At 58.1% G+C, this 11,438-nt stretch overlaps 1 protein-coding gene across 4 annotated transcripts in view; it reads right to left on the bottom strand.

Moving 5' to 3' along the window:
• Positions 1–5,454: 5,454 nt before the first annotated feature.
• The window catches only part of DNMT3A (DNA methyltransferase 3 alpha), a 234,181-nt gene continuing 228,197 nt past the window's right edge, over positions 5,455–11,438 (bottom strand). For 2 of the 4 annotated variants that reach the window (XM_074991537.1, XM_074991539.1), the window contains 4 exons: positions 8,866–8,966; positions 7,101–7,170; positions 6,287–6,405; positions 5,455–5,743 (listed from right to left, as the gene is read on the bottom strand). In XM_074991537.1, the coding sequence (XP_074847638.1) occupies positions 5,602–5,743; positions 6,287–6,405; positions 7,101–7,170; positions 8,866–8,966 (432 nt within the window). In that variant the 3' untranslated portion in view covers positions 5,455–5,601. The remainder of the gene's footprint in view (positions 5,744–6,286; positions 6,406–7,100; positions 7,171–8,865; positions 8,967–11,438) is intronic. The other 2 variants (XM_074991538.1, XM_074991540.1) reach the window with 1 other exon arrangement.

Below are 11,438 nucleotides of genomic sequence, written 5' to 3'. Positions count from 1 at the left end.
CACGCATTGACCTTTTTAATTAGTTCATAACAGCTATGTCACGAGCAATACTTACACAGAGATACAACAGAACACCGGGGCGGGAGCGGCCGAGGCCCCTTTCCCACCAGGTCGCAGAACCATACTGTGAAATGTACATTATTTATTGTCAATAAATAGAGAAGCGACCCTAAAAAAAACAAAACTAGCGGCTGAAGGATGCTGGAACCAGAAACCAGAGTACTTGTAATCATAAAAAAGGAACAAAACCAAAATAAACAAGGGGCGAAAAGGAGGGTTAGCTGCATGGAATGTCGACTAGAGGAGTCTAGCACGGGGACTCAAGCCAAATCAGAGGGAACAGTCAACGGTATTACCAAATCCTCTACAGCGTTTATTCTTCAGAATGAATAAATGATTTTCCCACAAATAGTTAAGCATCAGCTACTTCAATGCCTAGGCTAAAACACATGAAATCTCTCATTTAGTTTTCAAGTACAAAGTTAAAATGCCTTTTTGTTTTTAATAATAATATATAAGAGTAAAATAATAGTGCTCTTTGAAACTCCACAAGAAAACAAAACAAACAGTCATTGTCCAGACAGCAGACTTAATTTAACAATATAGATTTTTAATAAAATGTTTTAGCACCTTGTTTGTCACCTACTCCCTCGGCGGATTTTAAGGAATTTAGGTTTTTTTTTTTCTTTTTTAGATCTCGGGCTGTGCAACAAAATTTGCTTTTTGCTTTTTTAAAAAAAATGTGTTGGGTATTTTAAAAACCTTAATTCTCCCCGCCGGTGTCCCAAGGCTGCGGGCTGGGAACCCGGTGGCTTGTGTCAGACAGGGACTGGGGGATCTGAAAAACCAACTGCCTGAAACCGCTGCCAAAGGGCCATTCCCAGAGTTTCCAGTTTGTGGAGCAACAGAAACCTGCTTTTCCTCTGGCCTCAGCCACAGGGGTCCCTGTACCCACCTAACAGCCAGGTCCCCCATCACACCAGCCTCATGCAGGAGCTGCTCCTTGCAGCTGGTGGTGGGCTGCTGGTGGGAGGGTGACGCTGGCCCCAGCATGGCATATCCGGGGCCCCACTGAACAAGGGGAGGGAAGTGACAACTCTGCATAGGTCTCTGCTGAGACCTGGGCAGGCGGGCGGGAGCCTGGGCCCTTTACAAAAATGTAAAGATTAACGAGTTGGGTGCTGCTAACATGACTGTGCACCACTCCAACCCGCTTCCATGACTCCATTGCCCCCGGCTCCCTCCTGGAGCCCCTGGGCTCAGGCTGCCCCTCCCCCAGCGTTCACGCACAGTTCGTGGGGTTCCCAGATCCCCCACTTAGCACCAGTCATATGGCAGAGAGACTAGGTGGACAGAGGAGCCCTTGGCTGACCCCCATGGCCATCTCCCCTTAGGACTCATGTGCGCTTGGCCGTGACTGGCCTGCCTGGCCTCTTGGGGGCAGCCCCTGCCCTGCTGGGAAAGGAAAACTGCAGTGTGAAGAAGAGACGCAAATGCCCTCTCCAGAGAGCTGCAGAGAAGAGCAAACCGCACGCGAGAGCCCAGTTCCCGGGAAGCTGCCATGGGAGCGCCTGAGAGGCAGGGCAGGGGGGCCACGGCAGGACCAGCAGCTAAGAGGGAGGCGCTACCCTCCATCTGAGAGGGACCTGCTGTGAAATCAGCAAGCACCCAGCAGGCCCAGGCACCTTCCCTCCCTGCCCGCCTGCCGCGGCGCCCTGCCCTGCCCAGCAGAGCGAAGTGTCAGGCCTCAGGGGCCCCGGCACCATTCACAGTTATGGAGAACGGGAGCACGCCGGAGGAGCGGCGAGCCGCCCAACCCTGCGCGTTAGCACCAAGCCTGCAGTTTTCCTCTACGAACTGGCCCTGGGACACTACCTCAAGCACCAAGGGGGCTGCAGCAGCAGAGGCAGGGCCAGGCAGCGCACGGACTCCGCCCTCCTCGGGGCCTTGGCAGCTCTTGGCCCAGGGCTCCTCCAGCCCAGAGGCCTTAGACACAATCCCTTCGTGACACAGCTGGCACGGCTGCTGTGCCGGGGGTCTGGGGGGAAGCACTGGGGTGATAGGCTGTAGGCAGGTGGTAGGTAGGTAGGGTCCAAGCCCCAGCTCCAGCTCGCAGGTCCCTTCCCGTGGGCCAGCACAGCCACAGCACACAGGGCTAGCAGCCTGGGGAGCCCTGCTAAGCCCACGGCCTGCCTGCTCTGCCTGGGGCTCAGCCAGGGCTGCCCCTGGGGCACTCACAATGCCAGCCACGGGAGCAGAGGAGGAACAGACCCCTAGGGCCAGAACTGGCTTGAGCCCCACGCTGACCGGCCCTGGGGGGCAGGGAATGTGCTGCAGTTATAGCCCCATGTTCCCTGGCAGTGGGGTGCAAACCTGGCACGCAGGGTCCCCCAGCGCCCAGGCCCTTCTTGGTTCCCTTAGCATATCCCTGCATCTATGGCTTTGAAGGGGGTGACTTCCTGCTGTGGGGCACTGCACTCACTGGCTGCCGGCTGCTCACTGCATGTCTGCTTTGGGCTCGTCTCTGGCCCTCAGGGCAAAGACAGAGCAGGTGCCACAGCACGGTCCAGGGCACAGAGAGCCCTTCTGCCGGCAGGTCTAGTGCTGCCAGGGACCCTACACCTGCAACAGACTGGACCCCAGCCCTGCAACGGAGGGGTCAGGCTGCCCCAGCTGCGCACAGGGAGGGGATGGCCTGCAGACAGGCAGGGCAGGGCCACAGGGCTGGGACCCAGGCAGGGCTGCAGCAACCGCCCCAGGCAGTGGGCTCAGGTGTTGAGCAGGGCTCCTGCCTTGCTCCCGCCAAACTGGTCACTGGGCAGCTCTCAAGCTGCCCCAGCCCGTCCATGGAGATGACACAGCCGCTTCTCACAGAGCCAGTAGCAGCTGGTGGGGCGTGGAGAATGGCCCTTACGGGGAAGGTGAGAATTTCGGGCTGGGCTGTAACCCCCGCAGGCTTCTACGTCTGAGAGTGAGCGGGGGTAGAAGTGTTCCACCATCTCTCTCTCTCTCTCTGTGTATGGCCTTGTCTGGGGCATACACATGCGCTGCTGTCTCTGTTCGTTCCCACGGTCATTGCGTGCTCGTGTGCGTGTTGGTTTCCATGGTTGTTGTATGCTCGGATGCCTGTGTGTGTTGGTTCCCATGGTGGTTGTATGCTTGGATGCCTGTGTGTGTTGGTTCCCATGGTAGTTGTATGCTTGGATGCCTGTGTGTGTTGGTTCCCACAGTTGTTGCATGCTCGGATGCATGTGTGTGTTCATTCCCATGGTCGTTGCGTGCTCGGATGCGTGTGTGTGTGTGTTGGTTCCCATGGTGGTTGTGTGCTCAGGTTCATGTGTGTGTTGGTTCCCACGGTTGTTGTGTGCTCGGGTGTGTGTGTGTGTATTGGTTCCCACAGTCGTTGTGTGCTCAGATGTGTGTGTGTGCTGGTTCCCACGGTTGTTGCATGCTCGGGTGTGTGTGTGTTGGTTCCCACGGTCATTGCGTGCTCGGATGTGTGTGTGTGTTGGTTCCCAGTCGTTGCGTGCTCGGATGTGTGTGTGTGCTGGTTCCCACGGTTGTTGCATGCTCAGGTGTGTGTGTGTGTTGGTTCCCACGGTCATTGCATGCTCAGATGTGTGTGTGTGTTGGTTCCCACGGTCGTTGCGTGCTCGGGTTTGTATGTGTTCATTCCCACAGCTGGTCGTACAGTCATTGTGGGTACACAGGTGAGGCTTCAGTTTCTGTCCGTAGGGGGTGGGCAGTGTCCCTCCGTCTGACTGTGCATCTTCTGACTTGCCCACCCTGAGTGCCTGTGGTGCCTGCTGGCTTTCCCCCGGCATGCGGGGGGAAGTGCCTCTGCTCTGCCTGCCCTGGCTGTAGGGCTGGCTCTGGGTCCCCATGCCCCGGAGAGGAGGGGAGCCCCTCTGGAGATGCTGCTCTCCTGGGAAGTGCCCTGGCCTGAAGGGGTGGGGTGGGGTGGGGACGACTCACCCTCCGGAGGATTTGCCAATGCAGTTCCTAGTCTAGCTCTTGCCCCCAGGCTGGCTGCCCTGCAGACCACACGTCCTCTGTCCCAGGCCGGAGGGATGAGGTGCAGCGTGCCAGGACTGATGGCAAGGGACAGCACAGCTGCAGTTCGATCAAGTACTAAAGAAACAGAATTCACAGCATCCACAAAAAGAGAGAACCGGCCTCCCCGCTGGGGCAGCGCAGGAAAGGGCCTACCCACCGGGCAGCCCGAGCTTGGTCCTGCATCCCCAGGCTTGGAGGAGCAACGGGGGGGCATCTGCTACAGGAGAAGGGACCTGGCCCTCCCCTCCCGGCATGAGCCTACAGTCAAGTTCTTCATTCTACAACAGAGACAAGAAGAATCAGAGATGGCATCAGCTTCTCAGTAGAAAACTGCAGCTGTGAGTTCAGAGGTGACCCAAAGCACCGCTCCGCATGGTGCTGCATCCCAGCCTCGGACCGGGGAGGGGAGCCCCTCGGAAAAGAATACCCAAAGGCGACGTACGCAGAAAAGCACCAGTACGTGTGTGGTGTTTATTCTCCGGTAAGGGCTTTCTCTCCCCAGCCCCAGCGGGCAGGCGGGGCAGCCCCAGGCCCAGTTCTCCCCAGGGCATGGGAGGAGGGCCTTCCTTTTTGAAAAGAAAAAGGTTATTGCATGACGTGGGACGGAGACTTTCTCCTGTCCCTCCCCCACACTGCCCGGGGGCGGGGACCAGTCCCTCCCCTGCCCCGGCACTGGGTCCGAATGGTTCCCCTCCTGCGGAGCGCTGTGGAAAGTCCTGGCACGTAAGGCAACGTGGAAGCTGATGTTTTGACTCACCCCGCTGTTTAAAAGCACCATTATGAAGTCAGGTTGTACAGTAGTAACAGTACCTTTTATATATATATATATCTATATCTTATATCTATCATATATATATAAACTGTAAACAAGAGGTAACAGCGGCATCTAGGATCTGCTTTCTTCAAGGTTTCCGGTGTGGTAGGCACCCGAAATACTGTAGAAAAGTGTGTGGTGTGGTGCATGTTCTTGGCTTCCCTGCTAGTTGGTTTTGCTTTGCATCACCAGTGATGGTGCTGGTAGAAGTAAGTAAGGCTCAGTGCTGGAAGGTACGGCACAGGCTGAGCACTCCCTGCTTTGTGCTCCTACGCTCACCAGACCAGAGACAAAGCTCGAGCTCGAGCGCAGGCTGGCAGAACCTTTCCTTCGCGCTCCCCTCTCTAGGCGTGGGTTTCTGCTAGCGTTTCCTGCTGGCTTTGCCCTCCTGCTAGGGCAGCGCTTGCTCACAAGCTCGGGAAAGCCTCTCACCTCGCTCGCAGCTTTGAGAAGCAGAAACCAAACTAACAGAAAAACCCATCCAGAAAAGAGCGGAAAATTAAAAGGTTACCAAAAAAAATCGGTTTTTTTAAATAGGCTAAAAGCTGAACATTGAAAATTCAGGAGAGGACACCGAACCCTTTTGCTGGGGAGACGCGGTGGATTCCCATCGGGTTTCTTCCTTTGTCTCTTCTGGGTGCTGATTTTTCTCTTGTTCCACATTTTCACTTTTCTTCTCATGGGTGGTTTTATTTCTGATTCATTCCGCTTCACCAGTTCCTGTGTGTCTCTTAAACGCAGGCAAAGTATTCCTTCAGGGGAGCAAAGAGATGGCGGATCACCGGCACGCTCCAAGATCTGCCTAGCAGTCTCTGCCGGGCCAGGCGGCTCATGTTGGAGACATCCGTGTAGTGCACGGGAAAGCCAAAGACCCTGCGTGGAAAGGAGGGGACAGGAGGAGCACAGATTAGACGACTGCTGGCCCGAGGAGTCCTCCTTGAAGCCACACAGAACTCGGCCGGATGCAGACGTGAAGGTGATCTTCCAGGGCCCACGGCAGGACACCGCAAAGGTGCTCCGACACATGGTGATGGGTCTGGCGAAAGACCCACGGCAGGCGAAGGGTGAGCCGGGGCAGGGAACGTGCACGGAATTGCTGGAGATGGGGCTTGTGTGCATGTCGGGGGCTGCTCTGCTGCCCGCCGGAGAAGTGGCAGAATGACAATGGCGACACCACAGGTACGACAGACACAGCTTGGGTCGTGGAGGGTGAGCAAACGGGAGTCCATCGGGCCGAGAGACCTCGGTTTGGCCGCCGTCAACAAACACACCTGAGACTCGGCCCGCGCCTGGCTGGTCCTGCCAGAGCTCCCCAGCACAAAGCAGACCCGGGCCAGGCCCCAGGCCTCCCTCCCAGCCTGCCAGTGCAGACGGGCCCTGCCCAGGGACCCCCTCCCAGCCCCAGGCCAGTGGTACCTTTCCATCTCCGTGCACCAGAGGATGTCTTCCTTCTCGTTCATAAAAACGGGGAAATGCTGGTCCTTGCCCTGCTTGATGGAGTTGGAGCGAGTGGTGATCGTCCGCACTTTGCTGAACTGGAAGGGAAAAGCAAAGTGCCCTGAGCACACCAGAGCCGCCCCGGCCAGGCTAACAGGGCGGCCGGGGGCCTGTCAGCTCAGGGCAGTGCAGCACCACGTCTCTCGCTGGCCCAGACCTTCAGGGGGCCACTTGGTTACTCTGATTAGCCTTGGCTGGCTCCGGACGTGTGCTGGGTGAGGCAGAACCCCCACGTCGGCCTGGCACCTTGGCAGCAGCAGGGCCAGTCTCTCCCACCCCCTCCTTGTCACGAGGCCTTTCAAACTTCAGCTGCTTGCCGAGGAGCTGACTGCTGCCACCCACAGCCCTGGGCTACGCTCTGCGCCCACCGCAGCAGCTGTGAGGCCTCGGTGGGCAGAGCAGGGAGCCTGCCTCAAGCCAGGCCATGTGTTAGGGGACCCCAGGGACAGGCCCTTCTCCAGCCACGGCAGAGCTGCTGCAAGCCCCCGGTGAACAAACTGAGCTTTGTCCTCTGCGTGTCCCTCCCGGCCACGGCCGGCGCCCTCCTGTGGCTGCGCCCTGGAACCGAGCTGCACAGATCCAGTCTCCGGGTGCAGGATTCCCCAACCAGCCCCAGCGTGTGCACCGCGGCCGGCCCCTCTGCCTGGCCCCCCACCCCGCTCCACGCCCGCTGGCCTCACGCCCAAAGCTGTGGCGTGCTGTGCCTGCCCCCCGCGGGGGCTCGGGCGCTGACCTTGGCTATTCTGCCATGCTCCAGGCACTCCTGCAGCTCCAGCTTATCGTTGACTGTAGATGCCAGTGGCCTAAGAGACAAAAGGGCGGGGACCTGAGAACGGGCATCGCCCCCGCGCTCAGCTGCTCCAGCCACGTGTCAGGGGGCGGGCTGCCCCTGCGCCTCGGGGGCTGGCATGCAGCAGGCAGCCCTGGGCAGTGCAGCCATCCTGCGCACAGCGCTCCCGATGGCTCACCCCACAGAGGGCCCCTGGGAACCTCCTGGGCCCACCCACTACCCTGGGGGGCAGTTCATGGATCGATCCATTTGCAGGGCAGGTGGGGAGTACAGCTATTACTGGGGGTGGGGTGGGGAAAGCATCTCACGGACCAACCTATTACCTAGGGGGGCGAGACGCAGCTTATGGTCCAAGCCATTACAGGGGGAACGCAGCCCATGGACTGATCCATGACCCACAGGGAGAGGGGGAGCAGCTCATGGACTGATCCATTAGAGTACTTTGGGACTGGCAGTGAACACAGGCAGCAGATCAGCTCATGGACTGATCCACTGGCAATGGCGGGGGGGGTGAGAAGGTAGAGCAGTGTGGGATGGCAGTGAACTGATGCAGCTGCACAGCTTGTGGACTGATCCATTATCCATTGGCAGTTGGGGGGGGGAGGCAGAGCAGTGTGGGACTGGCAGTGAATCAACAGAGCAGCACAGCTTGTGGACTGATCCATTATCCATTGGCAGTTGGGGGGGGGGGAGGCAGAGCAGTGTGGGACTGGCAGTGAATCAACAGAGCAGCACAGCTTGTGGACTGATCCATTATCCATTGGCAGTGGTGGGGGGGAAGGCAGAGCAGTGTGGGACTGGCAGTGAACGGAGGCAGCAGTGCAGATCGTGGACTGATCCATAGGCAGTGGGGGGGAAGGGGTGGAGAGAGCAGCTCTGGAGGCTTATGGAGAACTTCCAGGGAATTCAGACTCAGCAGAGACAGGTGACCCAGTTACAACGTCCTGCTCCATGGTGTCACCCCCCCACCCCCCCAGCTGGGAGAGGGCTGCTGCAGGGACATGGTTGGGAGCTGCGGACCGTCCCCTGCTGCATCCGTCGCTGCTCAGAACGGGAGTGAAAAAGCCATCACAAAACCCTGCTAACACATATGCTCCCCCTCCCCCCATGTCGGTGAACCCTCACCCTCATCTTATGGAGGAGGAACCTGAGGCACACAAGAGGGGATCAACAAGGGAAGAGGAGGGAGCTGACACCACAGCCTGGAAGAGAACCCAGGAGTCCTGGCCCCCTGGTCTGGGCTCAGGCCGCTAGACGTCAAGGTGTTCGGCCGCCCATCATTGCTCTGCCCATGCAACTACGGGACCTGAGAAGCCAAGGGCAACGGGCACGCGATGAACGTTCCTCACAGTGAAAGGGCCGAGCTGGGCTGTGGCGGGAGGAGCCTGGGACTCTGTCTCCTCCCAGGGATGTGCTCAGACTAGAGATCAGGAGCTCTGAGTTCCCATGAGCCCCCAGAGGTTGCTCTTCAGAATGGAGCCGGAACAGCTGGGGGTGAACTTCACAACCCAACTGCCTGCACCCCTCAAGGGCCTTGGCGTGCCCTGCTTGGTACACGCCAGGGTGACCTGGTGCTTTCACGCCCGCAGCAACATCAATCAACAGGCCAGGAGCTGACTGCGAAGAGTCAGGAAGGTGCCAAAGTCATGATTAAACCGCTCTGCTGTCATGCAAGAAGCAAACGGCCCGAAACTCACGGTGCTCTCACCATGCTCTCACCAACCTGTTCATACCGGGAAGGTTACCCCAGAAGTACCGGGCCCTGTGCGCTGCAGACACCTCTTTGGCATCTATCATGACAGGGTTGGACTGCAAACGAGAAAGAAAGCAATAAAGTAACATAACAACTCCACAGCACAAACGTGCTCCAGCGCAGCCCTGGGACAGTGTGGTAATGCTGCTTCGCAATCCGTATCACACCGCCACGAAAATGCTGCAACACCACTTCCCTGCCCCACAGTTCCAATGCTGCAACAACACTCCCGCCCCCCGAACACAGGTCTGCGGCAGTGCTGTAAAGCAGGGTTACCTACCTGTCGTAACTCGCGCTCTTCGAGATGGCTGCTCAGGTCCCGTTCGTTCCAAGTGCGTGGCAGCTCACGTGCACAGTCGCTGGGGTTTTGTCTTGCCAGCACCTGCAGAGCCAGCTGTGGCACTGCCGTGGTCACGGTGCTTGTGTCGGTATATTAGGCACTGCCCGCCCTACGCCCTCTCAGCTCCTCCTTGCTGGCACCTCTTGCAAGGACAGGAGGCGGGTACTTGAATAGGCAGGAGCAGCACATTGCGAGGAACAGAAGATACACCAGGATTTTCTCTTCTTCCAGTGCGTCTCCTGTCAGTTCCATTCTAGGTGACCCACGAGCAGCGCCCAGGGAGGGGGGCTCAGAGTTCCCAGTTGTACAGCTGGCAACACTGCCCTACCGAAGCCAGCACCACCTTGGGCCTGCTGGGTAAGCGCATAAAGTGACGCCAGTGTGCGGTGAGAGGACCAGGAGGCAGTCCTGCAGGTATCCTGGATTGGCATTTGGGCTTGGGAAGGGGCTAAAGTCGGTCGCTCACGAGGACAGCTAATGGTGGAGACTTGGGAAAAGGCTGGGCTAGTGCCCTGCTGGCACCCAGCGAGTGCTGCCTGCACCCCTCCCCTGTTTCAGCAAAGCAGACAGGTGAGAAAATGTCCTGAGTCATAGGAAACTGCCAAACAGCCTTGGGCAGGGAGGCTGGATGTGGTCGCAGTTGGACCTGGCCCTTGTAACACACCGTGTAGGGCAGCTCCGAGCAAAGGGCCCTAATCTCCGAGATGCTGAGGGCAGACAGGCTCCGAGGGGAGCTGCACAGTCTGTAGCTTCACAAACAACAAGCAGTCCTGTGGCACCTTGCAACTGGAAGTGGGTTTTGTGCACAAAAGCTGGTGACCTAATACAGGAGCTACAGGAGCACTTGTTACCTGGGAGCAGATGTTCTTGCCACCAAGAAAGCAGCCTTCCAGGAGAGGAGGGTGGGGGAGCAGGAAGCCAGAAGCTCAGAAGGGGCTGCCATTGCTGTGACGGCACAAGATTCAGGAACACAGAGGAACAGGCTCCCTGCAGGAGGTTAGAGGTGCTCTCAGCTCATGAGGAAGCTGGCAGACGTGTCGTGGGCAAAAGCCAACCTGCCTTGAGCAAAGGATGAAAGGCCAAAATAGGAGCTGAGTGGCCCTCACCAGGTGAAAGAGACAGACCCTGGATCTTAATTCTGGATTACCTCCTTCGTCTTAACTTCAGTGAGGCCCTCGTGGGTCGAAAAAGTCCACTTTATCCAAAGCCCAGCATGGAAGTCGTTTCCATTGGGACAGGTAGGTTGCTTTGGTACAGGGCTTTTGTCGCCTAACAGAACCTGTGGGACACCGACTAAGAACAGCCTCTCACCCACATTCAATCATGCAACCGTCGGGGTGGATGCAACAGTTGGCAATGGTCCCGAGACAACAACAGGTCCAGCCAGAGCAGCAGCTGCCTGCATGCAAATGAGCTCCCCTGGAGAGCCCCCAACTCTGGGGGGTGAGACTGGCCACATCTGGCTGGAGCGACCACTGGTGGGCAGCCAAGTAGGTCCTGCTGAGGCGAGCTGTCGAAGCATTCCTGGCAGCACCCGCGGTTCTGAGCCCAAGGGCTTCTTGGCAAAGGGCAGAGGAGAGGCTCCACCTTGCCTGTGATGCAGAACCCAGCAGCAGTATTGTGCGTCAGGCCTGAACTGCCAGGCCTGTTAGATGAGGCAGGAAAGCTTAAGCAGGCGAGCTCGCTGCACTGAGCTCCCTCGCTTCCACGTGTGGGAGCAACCACGATGTGACCAATGACCCTGTGCACCGAGATCCCCCAGATGAGCTCTCCACCCCAGAAACAAAGGAAACGGGGCTGAGAAGGGGTCTCCCTCCGACCCCCAAGCAAGCAATGGCAGTATGGGATCTGGATCCGTGACTGCCCAGGCTACTAGGCTGGGTCTCCTGGGGACATAGGCTGATGCAGCCACGTCTGCAGGGTCCTGAAATGGAGCTGCGTGTGCCAGAGCCCGTAAGCGCAGGCGTCGCACGTGTGAGCGGTGGTGAGAGGCTGGGTCTGCACAAGCGAGACTGGTTCTGACGCAGTGCGGAATCTGGCTTAGGAGAGGAAGGCCCCAGTGAAGGAAACCCACGTGGTGACCTTCTTCTCGTTTAGCAACAGATCCAGATCGAGACAAGGGGAGCAACCTGATGCAGAGACCAGCCCTTGACCAGCAACGTAAGAGTAAATCTCAACATCCCGATGC

The sequence above is a fragment of the Carettochelys insculpta genome, chromosome 3 (genome assembly GCF_033958435.1).
Source record: "Carettochelys insculpta isolate YL-2023 chromosome 3, ASM3395843v1, whole genome shotgun sequence".
In the NCBI taxonomy this organism is placed as follows: Eukaryota; Metazoa; Chordata; order Testudines; family Carettochelyidae; genus Carettochelys; species Carettochelys insculpta.
This window is presented reverse-complemented; position numbering and strand designations above follow the sequence as displayed.